The sequence below is a fragment of the Macrosteles quadrilineatus genome, unplaced genomic scaffold, assembly GCF_028750875.1.
Source record: "Macrosteles quadrilineatus isolate MER2022 unplaced genomic scaffold, UCM_ALF_1.0 Scaffold_2__2_contigs__length_208266976, whole genome shotgun sequence".
Classification (NCBI taxonomy): domain Eukaryota; kingdom Metazoa; phylum Arthropoda; class Insecta; order Hemiptera; family Cicadellidae; genus Macrosteles; species Macrosteles quadrilineatus.
The window spans coordinates 31,129,666-31,157,583 of NW_026542595.1; the positions used below are offsets into that span (position 1 = coordinate 31,129,666).

The 27,918-nt window shown below is 34.7% G+C and overlaps 1 protein-coding gene across 1 annotated transcript; it reads right to left on the reverse strand.

Moving 5' to 3' along the window:
* Positions 1 to 4,016: 4,016 nt before the first annotated feature.
* On the reverse strand, positions 4,017 to 27,815 carry LOC128987946 (general transcription factor IIF subunit 2). The gene is made up of 7 exons (XM_054409070.1): positions 27,499 to 27,815; positions 22,252 to 22,325; positions 17,149 to 17,300; positions 13,160 to 13,249; positions 7,073 to 7,197; positions 5,232 to 5,375; positions 4,017 to 4,238 (listed from the first exon to the last, which is right to left on the reverse strand). Exons 1-7 carry the CDS (start codon positions 27,568 to 27,570, stop codon positions 4,101 to 4,103), a joined length of 795 nt encoding a protein of 264 aa, XP_054265045.1. The 5' UTR covers positions 27,571 to 27,815; the 3' UTR covers positions 4,017 to 4,100.
* Between the last annotated feature and the right edge of the window lie 103 nt (positions 27,816 to 27,918).

The following is a 27,918-nucleotide window of genomic DNA, read 5'->3' on the forward strand; positions in this document are numbered from 1 at the left end:
ACAATCGTGCTGTTCGACCGCCGGTGTTTTCGATTTCAACCTTTCTTGGTTTTACCATGATTTTCACAGTTTAATCGTGACTGCATACAATTTTCTCTATTTTACCGTTACAGCAGAAGATGTTCACGATAGACGATTTTCACGATTTCACCGTGAATGCGGAATATTTTTGGAGTTTCATGAGCTGTTACGCAAGGATATACAGTTTCACTGGGTGTTAAACCCTCTTCTAAAATTTACTTAAATTACTCCTTGTCAACAATTCATTCCCTCACACTTATTCACGTTTTTCCATAATTCAAGTCTTTGGCTACCCCGGATCTTACACATAAATTGTGGGTCTAAAACTGCTAGTTTTTCAAGGTATTTTTCATAAGGTTTCTCAGGGGCTCCAGGGTTACTTGCAAGTTTGCCCTCGCAGCTCCCCCCCCCCCTACTATCATTCCATACACAGCTGGTTTGGACGTTTTTTACATTTCCATTTTATAGGACCTTGGACACAGCAAACCTGCTGACTTAACTTAATTTTATATTGGCCTGATCCTGATCGGATTTTTCAATGAAGAAGACAAGTATAGTAGCAGTAGCTAACTGTGCAAAAGTGGACTGTTATCTATAAAACAAGTATTGGCCTTTGTGTCTTTGGCATGCTAACAGATAAGTTTATGTGATACATTAAATGTACTCATCTTGTGGATTTCATCATGCTTGTGATACAGGGAGGGCTGCCACCTGAAGCTATAGTGCTACCACTGTTTGGCAACCAATGTTTGCAATACCCTCTTAAGAGTCCTTGGAGCCTATACATTCTATGTCATAAAACAATTTAAAAAATACAAAGCAAACTTTTAATCTCACAGTATACTATAAATTTAAATTACAATCACTTTGGTATTTGAAAAAATATTTTGAGATGGTAAATAAGCGACTGTTTAAAAATAACAAAATTAACATTGCTCTTATGGCGGGCAAATCCAAGATGGATGTTGGATTTCATGAACTCCCTTGGAAATCAATTCAATACATCAAAGACAATTTTAAAACGTTTTTATTAGCTCGCTTTCTTGTCCGGTAAAAATTTTGCAATCAATTTTATAATAACTTAACTTCCCGATGAGCTAGAGACTTGAAACATGAAACGTAGCTCACAAATGGAAGACAATCCAATATTATATAATTTAATTTTCATATTTCCCTTGGGCTACGCCCCATGGGCTTGTTTTTATTAACTCGCTTTCTTGCAAATTTTGATACTTCCCAATGAGCTACAGACTTGAAACATAGCTCACAAATGGATGACAATGCAATATTATATCATTTAATTTTCATATTTCCCTTGGACTACGCCCCATGGGCTTGTTTTTATTAGCTCGCTTTCCTACAAATTTTGATATAAATTTCAAACGAAGTTCCCGATGAGCTAGAGACTTGAAATTTGAAACATAGCTCACAAATGGATGACAATGCAATATTATATCATATAATTTTCGTATTTCCCTTGGGCTACGCCCCATGGGCTTCCAAATTTTTCATGTTTACATTTTGAAAGAATGTAAATATATCAATAAATTTAAGTCAGCTGTAAATACTTAGATTTGGCAGTTCAAAGAGCAGAGGTTAAGAGGTACAGGTTATGCTCCCAAGAGATTCTTTATACAAACAAAAATTTCAAAATAAAGATGAACAATCTGATTGCATATATAAAGGTGTTTGTTAATAATGTCAATTGTGTTTTATTTAGTACTAGTGTACATTTTGCTCGAATTCGAGCAATTGTAAAGTATTACAGGATTTTCAAACCAATAACAATCATACTAAGCTATCAACATTTCAACAAAAACACACCTACCTTCCCTGTAGCAGCAAACCTAAGTACTCATATTAAAATTAACTTAATGTTATTTAAATAGGACAAAAAATGACCATTTTCAGGGAATATCATTCTAGAATTAAGCCAGGTAAATGGGAATTCGCTTAGTCTAAAGCTTTGCTGTGGATACACAGTTTTAATAACAGCAATGATTGAAGAATCTGAATTATTACTTATATCCATGAATTTATATAATAATTATTTCCTGTAAAATATTATTACAGCAGCTCAAAAATATTGGAACAGACTCGGTCAACAAATGACGTAACTGAAAGAATCCCATGCTAATGACATTAACATATAGTTTGACAGTTCCATTTAATCAATTTTAAATGTTTACATTCAGGCGAGTGACACATTTTATTTATGTTTATGATCCATACCGTTCCTGTTCTAATAATCATGCAGTATTTAATATGTTTGGACCAGCTGTGTGGAATTGTGAAATCAAAATAAATTTGACAAAAAATGAGTTCTGCTTGTTTACATTTTTTTAATTTTGTGGGTTTGTTCTTTGTTACCATGGATACCATCAATAAATATTTCACTTTTCTGACAACAGCTGGAGTTCCATAACAAATTTTGTTTCCCATGTTAATCTTATGGATAAATACGAAACTTTAAAGGACCCCAGGGCCCCACTCTCTAATTATTTCCCAAAAAAGAAAGTTTCCTGCACAACTTCACGTTAAGCTCTTTCCAATGACACCAAAAACATGTCAATCGGTTCAGTAGTTTCGGAGGAGTAATTGTCACAAAAAACCTGCTTGCGTATTAAATAAGTATAGATTCTATAAAGTAAACAATAAATTAAATAATTGATATATTTATAGTTGGTAGGTAGGCCATTCTTTCAATCTAATACATAATTATATGAAAAAAAAACTCAAATAAACCTTAGATTTCCCACATGCCTCTGTCTTAATCTGATATAGATGCTTGAAATAGATCCACACATATTAAAAACTAAAAAGTAGAAAATAATTTATAAATAAACAACTTTTTTAAATATGTGGAGAGCATAAATACTTGTAAGATTTAAAACGAAAAACGTGGGGTGCATGCAATTGATAATAATACATTATTGTCGGGACCACGTAAGTTTGCAGTTGAGGGAGGAGCCTATTTACCATAGGGTTTTGAATGAACCAATGAGAACCGTGCGGTGTTGCCAAATCTAATAATACCAGCTGATTTGAAAATATTGCTTAGTATATTTTAATTGTTGTGGTCAACGGGCGATGTGGCAACGTCGCACTAGCCTTGTCTTGTGATTGGCTGCCACCAACTGCAAACTTATGTGGTCCCGTCAGTAGTTCAATAGGTGAAGGTAATTGTAAATTATCTATTGCATGCACCCCACGTTTTTCGCTTTAAATCTTACAAGTATTTATAATCTCCACATATTTATAAATGTTTATACTAATTAGTGCGTTTAAAAACATTTTGTTTTAAAAAAGTTTTTTATTTATAAATTATTTAATCTCATAGTATACAAGATATTTAAATTATAATCACATTAATGTTTGAAAAACTATTTTTGGATGATAATTAGCTCTTCAGCAGATGTTTGAAACTATCGAAGATGGCCGCTAGCCTCCAAGGACTCTTAAGAATTCAAGGCTTGGAGATCTTGTTCACCTTTAAATAGTCCGAAATTAGTGTCTAGTGAATAGTGCATTCTTTTAACTTGGAGAGCTTAATAAAGAGCTTTTATAAAGCAATATACACATTTTCAAAATACAGCAGTGTTTCCAAAATAATACACTGTTGTAATCCAGGGTTAACGTACAATCAATGATGTAACTTGTTAAAAATAAAAAATGTATTTTATATAATTTTTAGATGTTTTAAAAGCATAGAGATGTTTGGACACATGAGGTTCCTTTGCTTTCTCCCCTTCCCCTAAGAGCACTGGATGACTGAGCTGTCATCCCACACAACCAATGCTTTAACATTTGATAGTTACTTTATACTTTATGATTATACTTTTCACTGAAATGGCGACAGTTGTGGCAGTTAACAATTGTATTTTGCTACTACACAATAGCATAAATGCATAGCATGAATCATTTTTGAAGATGTTTTCAAAATCTTCAATTAGTTGAATTGGGAAAATCCGAGGAATTTAAATGGTCATCAATCCTTAAATAGTAATATTGTTTATTATACTTGAAAACACAAACAAAATGTAGAAATATAAATACATAAACTAGCCAAATGACTAGAGTCAATCTGAAGTGGATGGTTGGGCTGCCTGTTCAGACTCTTTGTAGTGTCGATACTCAGGCTTCAGCTCCCACATGTTCTTGTGGGGATTCTTGGAATTGTAATTACAAACTTCCTTCAGAATTTCTTTCAAATATACCTGAAAACAGATGTATGTCATGTTACTTACAGCACATCTACAGGCTAAGCAACATTTATTTCCCTAAACATTCTAAAACCACTTGCATCCCTGAGCCAGGGAAGCAGCCCTGATTAGAATGAATAGACTACCAAGCGATTTCAGGATGTTAATTTTTTTTGCTACATTTGTTAATTTTTATCCTACTCGTCCTTTTAATGGCCAATTGTCATTTCTCAAAAATACTATGTTAAAAATATTTCTCAGATTTTAATTTGATGTTTTACCTGAATATACCTGATACATACATTTTATGCCTTTTTAAATTTAAGACCCACCTTGAGAATTTAGTTGTTTTAATAATAATTAGGCCTAATATACCGAAATAACAAATCATGTATTGGTAGTGGTACAATAGAACCTTGAATAAACATGGTACAACATTCAATGTATAACGCTGTGCAGCAAACCACAGACAAAATATGGTTGGTACTGTAGAGTCTTGATTGTCTGATCTTCAATTACCTACTTGACTTTCTCTGTGGACAATCAAGTTCTGTAAGATCCCATGCTATTTCTGTGTGATATTCAGCTTAAAAGCAGCACCGTCTCTGCCGAATTAGGAGTCATTTAGAGAGAGAATAAATTTGACATTTTTAAGAGATATTTTACTGCAAATAAAATCAGATAGAAAGGGAAATTCGTTTAGTCTGCAGGTTTGCTGTAGTAGGGGTATTTACATCTAAGAAATTGTATTATTTTTTATACTATCATTGGGCTTTGCTGTGGCTGGTTAAGGTTAAGTAAGCCTAATTGAGATCCAACGTTATTAATTTAAAGTAGGAATGAATGTTATTGAAACAACACATTGTTTGATTACTGACAAACAACACATTTATTAAACTTTTTTATCACTTATATTGTATTAGGGCCTATTAATAATAGCTGTTCTTTTCCCATGGTGGTATTCACTGTAAATCAATAAGATTTAACTTGCTTCATATTAATACTTACTACAGGTTGCTTAGTCTTCTTTACAAGATCCTTGATGTTGTAATATTGATGCTTTTCAAATGCAGCAAACAACATTTCCAGGACAACATCTTTGTCATCTCTTGCCTTCTTACCCTCAGTTTTCTTTCTTTCTTCATACTCGATCTGATACAAAAATTAAAATTTAATTTGTTATAATAATAGAAATTTGTATCACACATGCTATGAATCTCTCTAACAACAATCAATAATTTGTCAACGTTAAAGTTTGTTGTATCCTTGACTATTAATACCTATAAGACTAGTCATTTCATCCCCTTGTTAAAATTGTTGCCAGTTTTTTAATCAAAATTGGCATAGTTGATGTGAGCCACCGACAGATTGTGCTGATATAAATTACTAATTTCTGTGGAATACACGTGTACACTTTTTTATCAAGTCTAACCAATGAAAGTTTTTTGTGAACTATAGTAATTGTTATGTTCCCTCAAGTTGGTCAGCAACAAAAAATAAGGAAGGAACTAGTTAATTCTGTGACTAACTCACAGAACTGTTTTTTTATTTTTTTATAAAGAATTGGCAACAGCTGTTCCATTAAGGATGGGATGTCCACTTCAGTATCCAATAGTCAATGGTTGGTATCAACCAACCATAACTAGGACCAATGAATACAAACCCTTTAAGAAGCTAAATGCTTAGGTAGAATAGTTAGACTGGAAATGAGCTTCGCGCAGCCACCGCTACGATCGCTGGGTGGCAGCCGTGTTACTCTATTTATTTCTCTCTCTAAACTGATTCTTTGTCTCACTTTCTCTCATCCAGTCAGTTGACTTGGCCGTGTGCTAGCAATAGTCTAGCTATTGACCGCAGCAGGAACTATCCGAAATTCAAATATTTCCAGACTGAATTTTTTACAAAGGCATTGCGCTTCTAAAGCTTTGTATTCATTGTTATGACCAAGAACAAAGATATACACTATGACAATATAAATATTTAATAAATCTTGCTCATTTTCTGTCTGTAAGGTAAGGATTGTGGTGTTTGGTAGATTTGATTCTCATTAGTATCCATGGCTTCTATCCTACTAATATTATAAATGAGAAAGTTTGGATGTATGGATGTATGTACGTTTGTGACAAGTAAACACGAAAAATACTGGTCGGGTTGGGCTGAAATTTGGCATGATGATAGCTCACATTCCTGATTAACATATAGGCATATTATTATCTCAAAAATCATTTTGAGCTCCGCCCCAGTGGCTCTGCAGTTCCCCATGTTAACCTTATGAGTATTCATATTTAAAGGGAATTAAAGAATTTAGCCAGCTGTTTCAACTAAGAGAGTTGGTTCTATGATATGCAAAAGCATTAAAAATTTATAAGATTTACCAACAGGGTGCAGCACTATTATTTTTTTCCATTATTTATGAAAACAGCTAATTTGAACTAAGCAGCAACAAAAAACTGTGATACACAATGAGAACTGTCAAAGTAGAATTGTTTACAGTTATGTTTATGTTTTTAATTTCATGAATAATTTATGATATTTTGCAAATTTTTTTTAATAATCTATCTTTCTCTATTGTGTAGGTGAAGTAGTAGAACATTATGGCTATGGTAGATGTGTAATACTATCGCATACCGTAAATTTGAGGAAGCAAATTTTCTCAAACCGTGTTTTCTCACATCACAAACGCAAAGATCGGGTATAACTGCAATAAGCATTTTATACTTATTTGCCAACCCCGTACGAAGGACGGGTACTCTGCTAGTTATTTTATATTTTCAAAACATTTAATTGTTTTTTTTTACACCAACTCCTGCTAGAGTAATGAAAATAAAGGTTTTACAAGAGGTACTGACATTATGCTTGTGGTCAGATACAGGCTTGTAGTTCTGTACAATCTTGTCCAACTGCTGCACACTCCTGGTTGGGACACTGGCCTTGCGTATGGATTCCAGCTTGAGCTTCATGTAACAGCTGTCAGCTAAAATCAATCAACATTATTGTAGGATTACCCAAGTTTCTACAATGGCAGGGGTAGCGGATATAATATCCCCCCTGGAATTTCACCACCTGGGAAAACCAGGGCGTCAAATTTTACGTGACGTCACAAACCAGGGGGTAAAATTCCAGCTGCGAACTTTTGAGTTTTGTGACATCAGTTCCACGGATTAAAACGCAGAATTAAACGTATATTTTCACGGTTATGAATTTAATCAGAACACATCAAATTATAAAAACCTAGAATGTACGGGCCGGAATTTTACCCCCAGAATTTTTACCCCCGGAATTTTACCCCCTGGCCAGATATGTAAATTAGTGATAATGATTATTTATCTTCATTCAGTTTTAATTTAATAGTAAACATTTTATTATTAAGTAGCCTATCTTAATTTATTTGCAACATCAACTAATCAAAAAGGCTTTTAATTTTAATTTTGAGATTTGAGTATCAGGATTCGATCTTTGAAGCCAACTGTTGGTTTATATGACGTATAAACAAACATCTGAATGTTAATTGTTTCAAAGATTTCTTTAACGATTTATTATACTACCGTGGTAAAACAATGTTTGTGTTTTGTGTTATTTTACTACAGAAACGAAATACATTGTGTTTCACGGAGGTACAATGAAATCGTTTAAGAAATGTTCACCCAATTATGATTTAAATGAGCTACTCAGTTTATTTTACATACTTATTACCCAACAGTTGGCCCCAAACGCAAATACCAAATATCAAAATTAAACAGTGAATTCTGTTTACTTAGTTGATATTAAAAAAATAAATCAATAAAAATAGGCTACTTGATAATAAAATATTTACAATTAAATAAAAACAGAAATAAGAAAATCAATCATTGTTAATAATTTCCATATCTGGCCAGGGGGTAAAATTCCAGGAGGTAAAAGTCCGGGGGTAAAAGTCCGGGGGTAAAATTCCAGGGGGTAAAAATCCGGGGGTAAAATACCCTCAAATAAGCCTCAAAATAAGGGCTCAAATACCGCCCGCAAACAAACTTTGAGCCCTCAGGTTACTACCTCATTGTGACGTCAGCTTTGCCCAGGGGGTAAAATTGCGGGGGGATAAAATTCCAGCGACCCCAATGTCAAGCTCACAAGGTAGCATTGTCATCAGTGCCAATAACCTTAGGTTCTAGTTCACGGAATAGCAAGCAGTAATTCTCAAAACAACGGATACTTCACATACTCTCAAAATCGGTCTAGAGTACCCCTCTTTGTCGTTTCTCCTCCACACAATACTTGTAAATGTTCTGTGCTGGATGAGGATTTTAGCTTAACAACCAATCCAAAATTTGAAAGACAAAAAAAGATCTACCAGTATACAACTAACATAGGATTTTTTCATGCTTTTTTGTACTTTAAGACTGATAATGAGAGCCAGATAATAATATGCTAGTGAGGCCAGTCATAATTCAAAATACCGCTATGCACAACATTCCCTCACAAAAGGAAATTTGTTTGAAAAAATACTTACTTAGCTATATTTAATAGCTTACTAACCACATCAGTTGAGTTTACATTAATTTGTAAAAAAAATTAGAAATACATTCAATTGTGTTTGGATACGATAATTGATTGGAAAAGATTTTAAATAAATCTAAATTTAGGGAACCAGGCCATAACAAATGGCCATCACCAACAGTAGTGCCATAGTAAATCCATATCACACAGATCACTATACAGGATGTTTCATAACATTCTACCAACCTTTTACGATATTATTTCTGGGTTCATAACAAATATAAAAACTGCATCCAAACCCTCTGAAATTTCTGTTTTCCTCAATCACTGTGATGATAAGGTCAAGTGGGGTAAGTGTACGCCCGGGGCAAGTAGACTTCCAGCTAATAATAGCCTAAATTTGTTTATTAACAAAAAATATGAAAACTTGGCCAAAGGTATTTCAAACTATGCTCTTTTAAATTATTATCACTAAAAAATACTCTTGTTATGATTTTTATAAGTTTAGACGTGTTACTATAAACTGTAAAAATAGCATAGTCTCACGTATTATTTCAGATCATGCATGTCAAGGTTTCAAGGGAGATCTAAAATGCTACAATTGGCTTAATACATATTCAGAAATTGACATAAATACTATGGTTAAAAATTTTCATACCAATTTTATGGGGTTAGTTGATAGAAATTTTCCGTTAAAGACATTTAAGTTAAGTAAAGCTAAATCAGATAATAAGTGGTTTAATATGGATCTATTTGAAACTAAAGAAAAATGTTGCATGTTATATGATATGTATAAGCAAACAGGATCATTAAAAATTAAAGAATCCTATAAATCACTCAGTAAAACATATAAACAGAAAATTAAGAAAGCCAAAATTGAATACAACAATAGTTTAATATCCAAAAGTAAAAATAAAACAAAGGCTGTGTGGTCGCTTGTTAAAAAACTATCTAACCATTCGAGGATGTCCTCAGGAATTTCAGAACTTACAGCTGAGGGATTCAATAAGTTTTTTATATTAAGTGTCAACGAAATTGCAAAAAACATACGGATAAATCATCATGAACCTGATTTCACTTTTTTTCTTGGAAAAGTAGATATGAGACAGCATATTTTTGAGTTTAGATTTGTGTCGGTTGAAGAAGTTTTTAAAACTATTAATAACTTACGTACAAGTAAATGTTTGGATATCTATGGATTGAATTCGATTATTCTTAAACACGCTTCTTTTAGTATTTGTGAAGTATTGACCACAATATTTAATAGGATGATAGAAAAGGGTGTATACCCAACAGTACTTAAAAAAATTAAAGTGGTTCCAGTTCCCAAGAAAAATAATGATAGTTATGAAAGCTTCAGACCAATATCAATTGTACCAACCATATCAAAGTGGTTTGAATTACTAATGTATAACCAGGTGTATGAATACTTTGAAAGTAATAACATGTTTACTGATAGGCAGTTTGGGTTTCGCTCTGGGAAGAGCACAAATGATGCTGTTGTTAGTTTAGTTATAGATGTGGTTAAAAATATAGAGAACAAAAGATTGGTTTGCTTTCGCTCTTTTGACATGTCAAAAGCATTTGATACTGTTAATCACAACATATTAATACACAAATTAAAATTTTATGGTTTTCAAGACAATTCAATTAAACTTATCAATTCGTATTTAAAAAATAGAGAACAATTTGTTAGTTTCAAAAATGAGTTATCTCTTGGAAAAAATATAGACGTTGGTGTTTCTCAGGGATCTTCTTTAGGGCCACTGCTATTTAATATCTATATCAATGATCTGCCATACAATTTGATAGGTGAAAACATTAATAGTTTTCTTTACGCTGATGACCTAGGCTTGAATGTTTGTTCTGAATCTAGAGATCAAATGAATCACATCCTGCAAAATGCTACGGATCTGATTTATCAGTGGTGTAATGCAAATAGATTATGCCTAAATCTAAATAAATTGCAAGATTTAGAAATTTGTTTCTCAAATAGGCAGCCTCTATGAAATGAGGTAAAACCTTTAAAATTTCTTGGAATTAATCTAAATGCAAAACTAGATTGGAAGGATCACATTGACATAACCTCAACCAAAATGTCGAAAGGTGTATACTGCTTAAGAAGATTAAAAGGTTGTGTAACACAAGATATTTTGATAACAGTGTATTATGCGCAGATACATAGTTTATTGAGTTACGGAATATTGGTGTGGGGTTTCCAATCATATACCAAAAAGTTATTTAAATTGCAAAAAAGAGCGATAAGGCTTGTAAGTGGTGTACGCTCTAGAACTCACTGTAAACCTATATTTAAACATTTCAAAATTTTAACTTTGCCTGCAATATATATTCTTCAAGTTCTGTTGTATGTAAAAAATCATTTAGAAATGTTCTCAGAAAATTCAAATAGACATAATTATGAAACCAGATTTAAAAACAACTTGCAAACAGTGCTCTGTAAATACTCAAAGAGTCAAACAAACATTCAATACATGGCAGCTAAATTGTTTAATAATTTATCAGTGGAGTCTCGGGAGTTGTCCTTGAACACTTTCAAATCAAAATTGAAAACATATTTAATACAAAAATGCCCATATACAGTGGAGGATTTTTTTACATGCCAAAATATTTCTATTTAATTGTGCCTGTATTTATATATTTATATATTTTTTAATACTAGAACTTATTATATTGATTTATTACATCTAAGTATTCATTTGCTGTACTAATTTATGTATTTTATGACGATTGTTAAAACATTGTGAAATGTCTACAACAATAAATTGATTTGATTTGATTTGATTTGATTTATACAGGATGTTTCATAACATTCTACCAACCTTTTACGATATTATTTCTGGGTTCATAACAAATATAAAAACTGCATCCAAACCCTCTGAAATTTCTGTTTTCCTCAATCACTGTGATGATAAGGTCAAGTGGGGTAAGTGTACGCCCGGGGCAAGTAGACTTCCAGCTAATAATAGCCTAAATTTGTTTATTAACAAAAAATATGAAAACTTGGCCAAAGGTATTTCAAACTATGCTCTTTTAAATTATTATCACTAAAAAATACTCTTGTTATGATTTTTATAAGTTTAGACGTGTTAAAGAACCTTTTACGTTTCTACTCAAAACACAAGTGCTACTTGGAAAATTAAAAAAATTACTAAAAATTAAAATACAATGATAACTAATTGAAATTTTATGATCTTACTTATTTTTTGAGGGGGAATTAAAAAAATAACATTATAATAGCCCTAAAAGTCAATTTTGGGGAGTTGGGGGGGGGGGGGGGGGGCGTACACTTACCCTGTGTGCTTGTGTGACGTTAGGGGTAAGTGTACTTTTTCCCATGGTATCCCCCCCCAATAACTGATAAATTATCTAAGAATAAAGAAAACGTTGTTATCTCTTGCTTGAATGGCAAGAAAAAACTAGCACTTTGTAAATTTAGTTTTTTAAGGTTTAATTCAGGGCCTAAGTCAATTACAATTTAAAATATTAAGGTTTTAAGTTACTTCACCGAGCAGAGGTTTACGAAAAAACTCCTAACTACTGTATAGTTTAAAATACCAAAATAAAGCTCATTTACTGCTCTTTGAGACTTAGTAATTGTTAATTCAATGAAATAGTGAAGTCATAATCATTTTCTTTCAAATTTCTAATAAAGCTGGGGTTTCTGTTTTCCCTTGTGTAGGTTCACGAAAAAGTTAATAACTCCTGAACTGTTTGATATATTTTGATAAATAAAAAATCCACTAATTTTTAAGCTAATTTTTCCCTCTACAATCCACTTGCCCCAACTTCAAGTAGGCTAATATGCAGTGGAAAGCTACAATAAGGGGGGGTTGTACACTTACCCCAGATTAAGGGGGTCAAAGTTTTCTATGTGATTTGGGGTTTACTAGGTAGTAAAGGTTACTAGATTACTTGACCTTACTAGAACATTACAATTTTGCACGAATCTACTTGGTACTAGTGTCACTAGCTTATGTAAAATAATGAAACTTTCAATCAAATTTCAAAATTAAAAATGGCTGCCATTTGTATTTATTTTTAACAAGAATAACCATAAAACCATAAGTCTTTAAAAAGAATACATTTTATTTCTATGGGACTGTGCGGCACAGCACAATTCCCCACGCCTGTGTGTGGGACTCGCTGTAGACATCATGATCATTTTCCACAATTGCAGTAACACAAAGATATTATAAGCAAACATAACGACACCTCAACATTGAAAATCCAACAAAAATAACCGATAAATTATACTTTTTTGTGGTGCACGCCTATTAAGTGTAGGTCAATGTATGGCTTGTACACTGCCTATATCGTCTGCAACAATGACAATTGTCACTATGATGCTATGCTAACTATGCTATTTGATCAAACAACTACCTCAAAAACCACAAATCATTGGGGTTATTTTCTTGCAGAATAAAATGTTATGGAAATCTTACCATATGGTCGACATTCTAGTTTTTGAACGATTCTTCCTTCTAAACATAATTTCTCCGATTCAGGAACGATAGCATCTGAATTTGGCAAAGCTGAAAAATATCCAATAATTTTAGGTTAGGTAATGGAAGTAAATATTAATTGGTCTCCATGGAAGCATTAGAAAATTATATAATAGGATACATACCTTAGTCCGTTCAGTCTTAAGTTAGTCTATAAATGACTAGTTTTGGGTCAAAGACCCATTATCAAATCCTTGTAAACATCAATTGGAGTTGGTCATAAATCCGACAGAAGTCTTCATCAACATGTAAATACAGTTTGACACATAAAGTTCACAGTTAAAAAACACATTTGAAAAACATTTAAAAGACGATAGGCCGGCCATATTAATACAGGGGACAAACCGACACAGCTTTGACCCGGACTGAAGACGGACAAGGTACGTAACCTATTATATATTCGAAAATCAGTCTTGGTGGCAAAGATGTTTAAATTAGTAAATTCACAATGTTTACCTTTGCGTTGACATTTCAATGTAAACAATCAGAACTGCTAAATGCTCATTCCAATTTCAGACAGCTGATCCAAACAAATTAAAAAACATATTTTACTCATATCTACGTGGTAGGTTTATTTATTCTAAAACTTTGGGCGGGTTTCGGAGCTCGGGACTAACGCTATTCTTGGACTAAAATCCAGTTCAAACCAGTTTTTAATCTAGGACTAAGAAATTGGGTTTTGGAGCTCAAGGATTACGCTAGTCAACGACTAAGTCTATTCCGAGAGTTAACTAGTCCCGGACTTACTTTCGTGGGTTTCAGAGTCACGGGTTACTTAAGCCTCGAATTAAATTTTATACGATCAGGTTTTGGAGCCAAATATTTAATCCGAAACTGGGTAACAAAGACTAACTCGAGGAATAAATATGAGCAATTTTTAGTCCTGGTGGAGGGCAGGACTAAGGTGCGGATTAACTTAATTTATTTGCTAAGTACTCAATTTGTGAAGTTGATAATATAATAATAAACAATACTATATAGATGTCAAAATTCGTAATCGGCATAAAATTTACTAGCAATTTCATAAGTTACCTTTTAATTTTTTTCCTAAACTTTTATTTTTATCTTAAGTATGAGCAAAAAACAGCTCTCAGTGAATCCTTATACAGGGTGTTCATTTGAAAACTTTCCATATCTGTTGTGTGCAAAGGTAAGGCTTTTAACACTTGTTTGTTCTCATTTCCCCCTAATTTGGACATGCCAAATCCAATAAAATTATTTTCGATTTCGAAAAATGCCCCAAAAGGGCCCAATTTGGGGGGTAGGGGTGCTTTTTGAGAAATTTTCAAATGTAAACATGGGTTGTGTGATACATCAATTTAAAGGTCTAATCACCCCGACTATTTTGGTGCAATAAAAATGTAATTATCTTTAACCGTATTTACAGGGTGGGTCAAAACGTTTTTAAAAAGGACTTTGAAGTTAAGTGCCGTATTACCCAAACTACTGAACGGAACAGCGCCAAATTTCTTTCCAAGCTTATTCTTGATCTACTCTTTAAGATAACTTGTAATAAGGGCATTTTCCATGTTATCTTCTAATTTTTAAAAAATCTCAAATTTTAAGAATAAAAGAAAGGTGAAAACTCAAAATTCTTAAATAGCAAGGTATGACAAATTTCATACCACGTGAAAGGTCCTTTTTAAACAAACATTTTACGTATTTAAGTTTTCTTTCTATCTCTTACCGTTTAAAAATTGCAGTAGAAAAACTGAATTTTCCATAGTAATATTGTAACTAGTTTTTAATAAAACAGCCAAAATACGTCTCTAGACACACTTAATGGTGCATTAACTGAAGGAAACAATTCATAATTATTGATACCCTGATTGACAAACAAGTCGTTACGTTTTAATTTGTGAAAAACAAGTCTTATAGCTGATGAGGACAACCTACATGTGGGCTGCTTTCTGTAGTACCATTGACTAGTCAACGGTAGTACTAATTTCAAAAAGTACTATTTTCTGTAGCATCTAATCGAATATGGTGTACACTTAAAAAAATAAACTTTATTTTTACTTATTGGGCAGAACAAAAGTGTTTCAGGATAACTGCAAAGTGTTTAACAATAAATATCCAGGTAAGACCTTAAGTCATAAAGCTGTAAATGATTTGGTTAAGAAATTTCTGAAACTGGCTCAGTTCCCAATGAGAAAAAAACAGGATGAAGGGTCCAAGATGAACTGACACAAGTAAAAGTAGTTGATCAATTTGTAATTAATCATAATACATCGTTGAGCAAAGTGCAATGTGTTTTGTTAGAAAACTAGTTATAATTTTACCATAGAAAATTCAGTTTTTCTACTGCAATTTTTAAACGGTAAGAGATAGAAAGAAAACTTAAATACGTAAAATGTTTGTTAAAAAAGGACCTTTCACAAGGTATGAAATTTGTTATACCTTGCTATTTAAGAATTTTGAATTTTCACCTTTCTTTTATTCTTAAAATTTGAGATTTTTTAAAAATTAGAAGATAACATGGAAAATGCCCTTATTACAAGTTATCTTAAAGAGTAGATCAAGAATAAGCTTGGAAAGAAATTTGGCGCTGTTCCGTTCAGTAGTTTGGGTAATACGGCACTTAACTTCAAAGTCCTTTTTAAAAACGTTTTGACCCACCCTGTAAATACGGTTAAAGATAATTACACTTTTATTGCACCAAAATAGTCGGGGTGATTAGACCTTTAAATTGATGTATCACACAACCCATGTTTACATTTGAAAATTTCTCAAAAAGCACCCCTACCCCCCAAATTGGGCCCTTTTGGGGCATTTTTCGAAATTGAAAATAATTTTATTGGATTTGGCATGTCCAAATTAGGGGGAAATGAGAACAAACAAGTGTTAAAAGCCTTACCTTTGCACACAACAGATATGGAAAGTTTTCAAATGAACACCCTGTATATAAAACGTGAAGCCGATTTCTACAAAACAATACTCCTCCGTTAATAATGGACGGATTTTTACAAACGATGTGTCAAAATGAAGTATTGTTTGTGTAGATGCCCCCTTTCACCAATTCCTGTAATAAAAGTCCTCGGGCTTTGCCCCACAGGCCATCAAAATCCCTATGTATTTCTTATAGATGAAAGATTTTGTTTACTTAAACGGACGAATAATTTTTATTAATTACAGCTGTTCATAGTAAACACATGATACACACAAGAGCGTTTGTTTTCAGTTTCGATAACTGGAGTGGAATGATTGATTACATTATCTTTGAGTTGACTCTTTTAAGTCATTGGAAATTATGACTGTTATTCGTTTTAAAATAACGCCCGTAATACTTTGAAATTGCTCGAATTCGAGCAACAGGTGCACTAGTACTGTTATAATACAAGTTATGCTAAAGACTATAATAGGCCAAATGGACCCTAAAGTTAATATTAATAAGGTAAATAAACGTATATTTTGAATAATATAAATTGATAAAAGAAAGAAAAACTTTACTAATATAAAAAAAAACTCTTTATGAAACAATAAATAATACTGTAGCTTACAATGAACAAATAATGTCTGTATACACCACTCAAAAACTAAAATTGGGCCCATAACGTGTCACATGCTTACCTGGTTAGTGCAACATGCTATGAAGGGGTTGACCTGGTTAGAGTGTCAGAGCCAAGGCTTAGATTTTTTATTAATTTATATGCAATAAATTTTTTCCCTCAACAGGGGGTTCAGATTTGTTTCTTTTTTTGTGTGTACAGCAGTGTTCACCGCACCTGTGTGTGCGACATGCTTAAGAAATAATGAACATCTCCCACAATCGCAGTAACAAAGAGGTTTTTGGTTGCTCAATCTTTACAAACGCATTATATGATTGCAAGAGTCTACCTAGTCATTTTTGCACTCTGAGCGGCAAAAAGCAATTGTATTACCCACAGTTAAAACCCTGTGTACCGGTATGTCTAAGTCTATTTACTTACGTGAGTAGTGTGAGAAGACTCCAAGTGTCTGATGAGTTACAACAGACACATCCAGTCGATGGTCCTTGGGAATGTTTTCTTCTCCAGGCTCTTTCAAGCACAACACAGACTCGGAGAGTGAAAGTGACACCTGCGCTTTCTGTCCCGGTGACCTGTACCATTCATAATCAATCAGCTTTTTATTTTAGGCCTAGTATAAACCTAGGAGGATTAAACATTAAGGAAGGGACACAACGGAGTTTCGTTGAAGCCAGCGCGGCCGTACTGAGGTGGGGGGAGCGCTACTCTCCTCCCACTCATACTGCGTTTTAATGAAAATTAAAAACATCATTTTGAATTATCAGAATAATATTAGAAACATAATAATGTGATTTCATTAAACGAGGATGACTTGTTTTCAGAATTTACTGTTGTTGTTTTAGCGAATTTCCCATACAGGGAATAATCTATTACCATTTACTCATGGTAAGACCTGGACCCGGGACCGATTTACTTTTTTGTTTTGAGGTCCCTAGTGGCCAAAAAGACATCCGTTAAAATTCATATATATAAATACTAGCTGACCCGGCGAACTTCGTATCGCCTAAGTTATAGGTTTCCCCTAAGACAGACCGATGGAAAGAAAGTACCGTTACGTTTAATTTTCAAGATGATCTCGTTCGCATCGCTCAATCACGTCCTGGTTGAAGTTCGTTCGCTACGCTCACTCACCTTTGGGTTGGAGCTCGTTCGCTACGCTCACTCACCTTTAGGTTGGAGCTCGTTCGCTGCGCTCACTTGCCTTCAGGTTAGCTCGTTCGCTACGCTAACTCGCCTCCAGGTTGAAGTTCGTTCGCTACGCTCACTCACCTTTTGGTCGCAAATTAGCTGTTGTCATAAATGTAAAAGAAATAATAGTGCTGCACCCTGTTGGTAATCCTTGTAACTTTAATGCTATTGAACATCATAGAACAGAACCAACTTGTTTAATTGAAACAGCTGTTAAGATTCATTAATTCCATTTCTCATAAGGTTAACATGGGAAACTCCAGAGCCACTGGGGCGGAGCCCTTTTAAGAATTTCGAAACGGGAAATAGTTTACGTCCGATTCGCATACCTACAGAATTTACACACCAAATTTCATAACGATCGGTGAAGTCGTTCTGGAGGAGTTTGCAGACAAACACTGTGACACGAGAATTTTATATATTAGATATATATAAAAAAGTGTGTATGTCCATTACTGTCAAATAATGAAGTTTTATAATGTATTAACAACTTTTATTTTAGGAATAAATGTTACAAACTGAATTATTTCATTTGTAAATACAAAACAACAATAATCTCCAGATGATCTTAATAATTACCAAATAAATATTTAAGAATAACAAACATATGACATCTTCTCGTCTTTTTTTAGACATGTTCTTCTTGGTGGATTTATTTGACTACCAAATGAGGAAAAAAATTAGGCTCAGTTCCAGGGTCATCAGATGTTTTGGCTTGTAATTGTCTTAGCATTACCCCGTTGCGAAGTAACATGCCTTCGTTTGTCTTAACTGTGTATGATCTTGGAGCTACCTTATTAACTATCTTCCCATCTTCTCTCCTATCAGGAATATACACGTTGCATCCAATAGTGAATTGCTTTTCATCTCTCACTCCATGCCGTTTATTGAAGCAATCTGCTTGAGTTGTTCTATATAGTTTGTCCAATTTTCTAAATGTCTTGTGATCTACCATTTTAGGCTTGAGATCTTTTGTCAACGACGGTAGTTGGGTTCTTAGTCTTTTTCCCATCAACAATTCCGAAGGGCTGTACCCTGATGGACTTGGTGTTGACCTGTACTCCAGTAATGCCTGTGTGTTAAATTCCCATGTTATTCTTATGGAGAACAAGTAAACTGTTGTAGCTTGCTTGTTTATGAACATATTTTGATCAAATTTGGAAAATGTTTTTATTTTTTACTAACTACTAACATTTTACAAAAACAAAACAACAAAAAACAGTTTTACCTTCCCTAATGCAGCAAACCTAAGTACTTGTTAAACTGATTCTATTTAAATAGGGAATAAAAGTGATATTTTTAAGGAGACAATTTAGTGTAAATCCAATCAGGGAAATGGAAATTCTCTTAGTCTGCAGGTTTGCTACGGCGAGGGTATTGTGTATTTCAGCTTAACTTAATCAATCAATAGTTTTATTAATACTTATAAAGTCAAACGGGGTGAAACCCGTGGGTAACAGCTAGTTAAATTTAAATAAGGAATGAATGTGATATTTTTAAGGAGACATTTTAGTGTAAATCCAATCAGGCAAATGGAAATTCGCTTAGTCTACAGGTTTGCTGCGGCAGGTTTTTTTTGTTTTTTCATTAGGTGTATAAATATATATAGGTTTTTAGGCGTACCTACCACTACGTGAGCACACAACATACAGCTATACGTGTGAAGAGCATGCATTTTCTAAATTTAAACTGGTGATAGTCAGGGATTGCCCCTTGTGCCTTATGAAGGTGATTGCGAAAGCAAGACGCAAAGAAAATTGTAGTCGCTTGAATTCAAAGGGTAATTCGGATGAAATCATCGGTATTCTTGGTAATAAGACTATTTCTCCTTTAACCCTTTGAGATATTCCCGAGATCAATACAATGATAATTATTAGGTAACGCATTTATTGTGTCCATCTAATACAACATCAAACTACAACAATTTCTGTTTACAAACAAACCCCAACATCAGGTTTTATATAATCATATGATTTATATAAAGACAGAAGAAGAGACCAGCACATCCTCCTCTCACAAGTCGAGCGTCTGGGGTAGGTCTAGTGAAATTCATCTTTAAGATTCGATAAATGAACTCGGTTTCCGGTTCGATAAGAGGCATGCAACGAGAGAAAGAGAAGAGCTCCAAGATGGACAAATGGTTTATGTCAGGGACAAGCAAGTAAAAGGAAGAATCATACAAAAGCACGAACAGCCCAGGTCCTACATAGTGGAAACGGAAAATGGGGGAAGATTAAGAAGAAACCGAGTTCATTTATCAAATCTTAAAGATGAATTTCACTAGACCTACCCCAGACGCTCGACTTGTGAGAGGAGGATGTGCTGGTCTCTTCTTCTGTCTTTATATAAATCATATGATTTATATAAAGACAGAAGAAGAGACCAGCACACCCTCCATCTGGCAGCAAGTGGTTTCTGTAGTGGCAGCGACTATAATAGTTGCGTTTTGCAAGGTTTTGGTTAAATCCAAATTAATTTTTTTGTTAATTTTTACCTTTAGAAAGATAAGATTCTCAACTTGCATTTTGTTACATAGATGAACTTTATCTCACAATTGGATCACTGTAATTAAGCACTAAAGTTAACAACAATTTCGAGCAAAGTCAATTGCACCATGTACGTGTCACTTTTTTCTCATGCGTCCTCAATAATCAAGTACTAGTGTAGAAGTATTCGTTACGAGGTCTCACGGACGTTGATCACCAGCGGCTGACAAGCAGCCTACTGGGACCCTTGCAAAGCTGCTGCTTGGTGGTGCTGGTGCCAGCGTAGTGTGACCCGTGCTTAAGGGTTGAGAGGGATAGGAAATTATATCAAGAAATTATAATTTAGGGCTATGTCATAATTTAGGTCTATGGGTCATGTAGTAAGTTTTTGTAACCAGGAGTAAGCTGAAGGATATACTAGACTTGTGTTGGAAAAATGATCCAGCTGATCGTCACAAGCGTCCTATATTTCTTTGCAGCTCGAGGGGACGTACTTTTCTGACAATAAAAAAAAAAAAAAGTTTCCCAAAATCGCCACCAGGGTCGTTTAGAACAGGGCTTTGTCCCACCTCTCTCCTGCTAGATAGCGACAACTACTTTACCCACTGCAAACTGGGTAGTGCTGATATCTATCAGAATTACTTAGTTAGTACTATGTCCAAAGCCAGTTTTATTGCAGAACATTGCTATCCAGTATAACTACTGTTGTTTTTACTGTAATTCAGTGTATCAGCGGCAATGTTACGCAGCGGCGAGTGTTAGTTCAGCTCCTGGCGCCATCCCGGCATCTAGCGGTCAGCAGCGAACGTGTTAAAATATGCACATAGATGGCGCCCATGGTGGAAGGAAAAAACATAGTCGTGCTATTCCCGTCTGCTTACGTCACCCAGATTGCAACTACCATTTCACCATTTAGAAAAATATATAAAAACAATCACAATCAAATCAAAACAAATAATATATACTTATATGGCAATACAATCAGGTGATTTTTTTTTGCAATCTGGGTGACGTCCGCATATGACGGGAATAGCACAGATTTTCCTTCCCCGTCTAAAATAAAATAATATAATATTAATGATAATGATAAATGACACTGTATAACATCCGATATTTTAAAACTATTTAAAAGTAAAATATGCGCTGTGATTAAATGATAGTTTTTACTAGCAGAGTGTACCCATCCTTCGTACGGGGTTGGCATTTAAGTATAAAATGCTTATTGCAGTTAAGCTTTGCATTTGCAATGGGGGAGAACACTGTTTGATAAAATTTACAGTATATACTATAGTATTACACGTCTACTATAGCTATAATGTTCTTCTCCCACTTCACCTAAACAATAGAGAAAAATAAATTATAAAAAAATTGCAAAATATCACAAATTATTCATGAAATTAAAAAACATAAACATAACTGTAAACAATCCTACTTTGACACTTCTCATTGTGTATCACAGTTATTAGTTCAAATTAGATGTTTCATAAATGCAAAAAAAAAATAATAGTGCTGTACCCTGTTGGTAAATCTTATAACTTTTTAATGCTTTTGCATATCATAGAACCAACTTTAATAGTTGACACAGCTGACCAAATTCTTTAATTCCCTTTAAATATGAATTCTCATAAGGTTAACATGGGGAATTACAGAGCCACTGGGGCGGAGCCCAAAAGGATTTTTGAGATATGAATATGCCTATATGTTAATCGGGAATGTGAGCTATCATCATGCCAAATTTCTGCCCAATCCTTTCAGTAGTTAATGCGTGATTGAACTTCAAACAAACAAACAAACAAACACACAAACTTTCACATTTATAATATTAGTAACATAAGATTATATAACCTACTTGGTAATTTTTAATTTCCCAACTTCAATGTTTCCAGGAGCCTTTTCCCATCTATTTGCAATATATTTGGGCACCTAAAAAAGAAAACAATGGTCAAATTATTGTAGAAATATCCAAAATACAATATTAAATACTACTATCAAAGTTGAAAACAAGGAAAGAATGGTCATATGATACTCAAAAAAACTAAATTAACAGTAGGCTATTTTCAAATTTCATAGGCTAGACAAATCAATCTATGACTGCTCTACTTTCAACCATTGATATAACTACTGGATCGGCAGCACAGCTCCACTGCCCAAGCTGCTAGCGGAGGTTGCGTTCTAGAAATTGAAGGGTCAGAGTGGGCAAAAGCGCACCACAGCATATTGCATATTGTTGCGGCATATGTTAAGCTGTTGTACATCTTAGGGTTTAAGAGAGTTTTTCTGACAAATAATCTATCTTCTTGACATGGCAATTAATAATTGGTGGAACTGTACACATAATAAAGTATTTAAACCATTTATTTTTCACTTTTTCATTTATGATTCACAAGATGATACTGTCCACTACTAGGCTTTGCTTGGTAAAACATTTGAAAACCAAGTGTTTCTTCAGTGGCGGTTCCAAGGGGGGCGGGCTACAGGGGCTAAAGCCAACCCTCCCCCCAGGACCCTGGAAAAATTAATTTAAACACACATTTTATCCTTAAAATACACGGGTGGCGTCGTCCTGTAATCCAGCTACTAGGAGGTCACGAATTGTGGATATTTATAGGGATGCACTGTGGATGCGATGCTCACTGGTGTGGATTAACGTCCGCACTAGTGAGTACTACGACTATCCGCAGTACTATCCTGATAATTAGACCAATTCGTAAATTACAAGGAAAAATGTGGTTCGGATTCCACTATAAACTGTAGGTCCCTTAGTTGCCATTAGCTGTATGGGCTATTAATTAACAGCTGTGTCTAAGGAACATGTCGGCCTTAGTCACTAACAAGACTACAAGATCGCGCCACTCATCCTACACTCATCCTTCACTCATATTTGGGTTAAAATACGCACATAGTGGCGTCCCCATCTTAAATAATTGATAATTGATAATTGATAATTGATAATGTTATAAAACATGTAGTGGTTTAAATTAGCTTGTTACTGTTAAATTATTATAAAACAGATATCAATATAGTTTTTACTAAACAAAATTTGCAATGGCAGGAGTAGTACCGGTATTAAGTTCCACATAAATAAACTTTGTGGGGCAATAGCACGACGACTTAAACGATATTACGCTATGGAAAGTCATACGCCTCATCCAATTTTTACAGCAGTCAGCTGTGGAAACAGCTGATTTCATGTTCCTAGTTGTCAAATTTTCTGCTAGGAGAGGGGATGAACATTGCTGTGTGAACACGTTTGAGTTCAGCTCCATTTATTTATTACGTTTTCTGTGGTTCAAATCTATGTTTTTTCATTAGAATTATAACAGTGAAGCTCGTTGTAGTTTGTGGTTGTTGTTTAGTGACTGATCGGCAATTTTCTTTGTGTGATAGAATATATATTGACTATTTTAAAACATAACCTATATAAGACATTACATGTTTCGCTCGCCACCGAATTTACGTTCGGGTTCCAAAGGCAAGCCAGTGCTGCTCCCTGGCAGTGATAAGCGAACTACGACTCAGCGGTCCTTATCAGCTCCGTCTCCAGCGACTAGTCCGACAACAACAATGCCCAACAATGACATCGACGCAGTGGTACTCGCCGCGATCCAGGCAGCTGTGGAGAAGGCAGTAAGAGTAGCAGTTGAAGCGGCATTGTCTACGTTCAACGATGTGATAAAACAACTGCAGGGTGTGGTGTTAAAGCTCCACAAAAAGGTCGAAGAAATCGACGGAAAACTGGTCGAAAAAACTGATGAGTTGGAGCAATACCATCGGCGCAATAACGTCCCAATATTCGAGATAAAAGAGCGTGACAATGAAGATACAGACTGAAATCTGCTGCGAAAAGCTCGGGATCGACCTTCCGGTAGACGCCATCTCGAGATCACACCGAGTCGGCAAACACCAGGAGGCGGGAGAAGACGGTCGACCTCATCACCGGGGGATAATCGTAAGGTTTACCTCCTATCGAGCTCGGCGGATGGTGTACCAGGCGAAGAAGAAACTGAAGGGGACCGGTGTCGTCATCAGGGAGGACCTGACTCATCTTCGCCAACAAGTATACAACAGGGCGGTGTCACTGTATGGGAAGACGAGCGTCTGGACCCAGGACGGCAGAATTCTCTGGATCGACGGCAACGGCAAAAAGGAGGTGGCTACGCGGTTGAGGGACCTACCTGCTCGGCCGCCTGACAACACCACGGACAGCACTGATAAGAACACATAATTAGAACTATAATATCATACAAGATTTACAAGTACAGTACTTTTTTCTTTAACTTAAAATATCAATAAGTTTTACACAATGTTTAATCAAGATTTAACAGTTTTACTAGTTTAATTTTTAATGAAAGTTGTTTTTAAGTTGGAAGTTCAAGTTAATTATTATTTTGTTTTACTATCATTATTTAGGATTCTGTCACAGTTGTGTATTGTTATTGTTACAAATGTGAATATGAGGTAAACATTAGCTTACTTAGTTTATTTTTTATTTTTATTAATTTATTTTTTATATATTTATTTATTAAACAAAATTAGAAATTACTAGATTCATTGCCAGATTGCGGCATATCAATGATAATTATTTCAAATGCTTATACTGTAATACCAATCATTATTTTAATTTTATATAAAACCATGACATTCGTATTTTAAATAACTAGGTACATTTATTTTTATGATTATAATTATTTGTTTTTTCACATATATTTTAGTATAGAATTCGTATCTGTTTTAAAAGCCTGTTTAAAATTTTTAGTTCATTTCAATTTGTGTACATTTAATTTTGAATAAGGAGCTGAAAGCTAATCGTGTTTGTTCGTCAGTAATGAATGCTTAAGTTTTTCTCTATAGTAGCTTAGATATGTTAATTACTGTGTGTTATATCCCGAGTATGTGTGTGTGTGAATGTGTCTGTTGCAGCTACACCGGTGCGCGTCGTCAGCGTCTCGTCGCGGGTCCGAGCTGTAGGTCCAGGATAGCAGACCTGCACAGCGTCGCCTCAGTCACCACTCCCCCGGCCGCTCCTCTCCCTACTGATAACGCCCAGATCCTTATCAACAACCTCGCTCCCTTTACCAAACAATTCAAAGCTGCTCACATCAATGCTCAATCCCTCACAAAACATATTGACGAAGTCAGAGCAATATTTTGGACTCAAAATTTTGAAATCATTTCAGTTTCAGAAACTTGGTTGAAGCCGAGTATTTCGCCTGGGTTGATCTCACTGCCTGGCTATTCCGTTTTCAGAAACGATCGCTTAGGAAAAACAGGAGGCGGCGTTGCCGTTTATGTAAAGGACGGTTTGCAAGCCAGGCAGTTGTACGAGTCCCCGGGTGAGTACTCTGCTAAACCCGAATTCCTTTTTTTGGAAATTCGTTTGTGTGGTTCGGATGCTCTTCTCCTGGGAACATATTACCGCCCTCCGGGAGTAGGGCATTTGGCCGACTTTGAAAATACTCTCTTGCGCCTCATGCCAGGCTACAGTCGTGTCTTGATCATGGGTGACTTTAACTGTGACTTACTCAAACCTGGACGTTACGATTGCAGACAATTGACAAACATGTTTGACTCTTGCAACATGACGATACTACCACTGGACCCGACCCATCACACTGCTGAAGCTGACACCCTACTAGACCTTATTATTTTAAGAGATCCCAAACTTTCAGTCCACCATGGCCAGCTTCCAATCCCTGCTATTTCTCAAAATGACCTAATTTATTGTGCCCTAGCCACGAGAGCTCCCAAGCCCAAACAAAAGCTTACATCTTACAGGATTTTAGAAATTTTTATTAAGAAATTTTTTTTCTGATGTCAATTTAACACCTTGGCACTCCATACATACCCTGGAGTCAGTTAATGATATATGGTCGATTCACTTAATGAAACAATTTTAAAATTATATGACAAGCACGCTCCAATTGTCAACCGTAGGGTTAGTAAAAGTCGATCCGTTCCTTGGATTAGTGAGGAGATCGTTGGCTTAATGGCTCGGCGGGACTCAGTCCATCGCAGAGCCAAAAGAACTAGGGATCAGGGGCTCATGGCCCACTACCGGCGAAGGTATAGTCTAGACCCCCGTATATTCTAGACTATACCTTCGCCGGGGATGAGTCGTCGCAATAATTTTGGCTGTGTCTTTAGTGTTAAATGTCCATGTTTCGTTTTTGTGACTATGTGTGCATGTTTTTTACGCCTTTTGACGACCTTCGCAAGAAGATAAAAAATGTTTTGACATCCTGATCGGCCTGATGAAGATCCCTATTGTGGATTGAAACCGGTTGCTGTGAGCAACATTTTGGATAACTTTTATGCAGGTATTTAAACCACTTTATTGAAATATTGGTTATCCGGAGGCTAAGTTTAAATCACGATGAAAATAACATTTTATAAAACAAATAGCCAACCGTAAGTTATGTAATTATTAAGTTATGAATAACTTAAATTAAATTTATTTCTAAATCCAGGAATCGAAGTAGGTAATAAAATACCCACTTTAAACTTAGTCTTCTATTATCAATGTAATAGATTCAACGATTCTAAGATTGTTTATTTTGATACAAGTTTAGGCCTAGGCCTAAGTATATGTAAATTAGCATAAAAGATCATATGGCCAATTAAATTGCCAATATTGATGTTAGGTCATGTTTCTATTTGGCTGCACTTTACTTAACGTCCTACACTCATTCGAATTAAAATATCGATCGCTATATCGATTAGTCGATCGCTTCATTCGATATATCGTTTGGTTAGTTAGGTATGGTTAACCTAACCTAACTAACCAAAAGACATATCGAATGAAACAATCAAATGAAACAATCGAATGAAAATATCGAATCGAAAAAACAATCGAATGAGTGTAGGACGTCAAGTAAAGTGCAGCCTTCTATTTTATTAAGGAAGGTGGTTTGGCTGCACTTCAGTTCACGTCCTACATTTACTCACAAACTGCAGTTTGGTTAAGGTTAGGTTTAGTTAAGAACAGTTTCATTTTATAATCTGCAGTAAAGTACAGTAGTAAATGTAGGACATTAAACTAAAGTGCAACCGGTGGTTTTTTAAATTAAGGAATATGTCTAACTAATACCTATTTTACCTTGACCAACCAAACACCTCTTGAAGCATTCGATAGATCTAAATCACGATCTACGTGCATTTTGTCTGCCATATTTAAGTTATTAAAGAAAACACTAAATTATTAATTAAGAGAGTATCTTGATTTCATTTGAATTGAAACTTTTTCTTGGCTTGAATACTTTACTTTCCTTTCTAAGTACACATTTACACAACCACCAACAACCACTCAACTCTAACTAAAGATTCTTTCTTGTTCGAAAAAGAGGTTAACAAATTGAAAATTAAAATTAATCAAACCAAAAACAAAAACAACTAGCGCAAAAAAAACTAACTTGACTGACACAAGCCAAGCCTACGGCCGTGAAGATAGCGATAGCTATCACCGGCGGGACACACGGAAGGGACTCAGGCTAACGTTGTGGTGACGTCATAGCTTTTA

Excerpts from the sequence above, each read along its gene's own strand:
- LOC128987946 (XM_054409070.1), bottom strand. The coding sequence starts at position 27,570 with ATGGCAGACAAAATGCACGTAGATCGTGATTTAGATCTATCGAATGCT. Across the intron at positions 17,301-22,251 it reads GGGAAATTAAAAATTACCAA|GTCACCGGGACAGAAAGCGC; the intron begins GTAGGTTATATA and ends TGAATGGTACAG. Across the intron at positions 5,376-7,072 it reads TATCTGACCACAAGCATAAT|ATCGAGTATGAAGAAAGAAA; the intron begins GTCAGTACCTCT and ends TTTTTGTATCAG.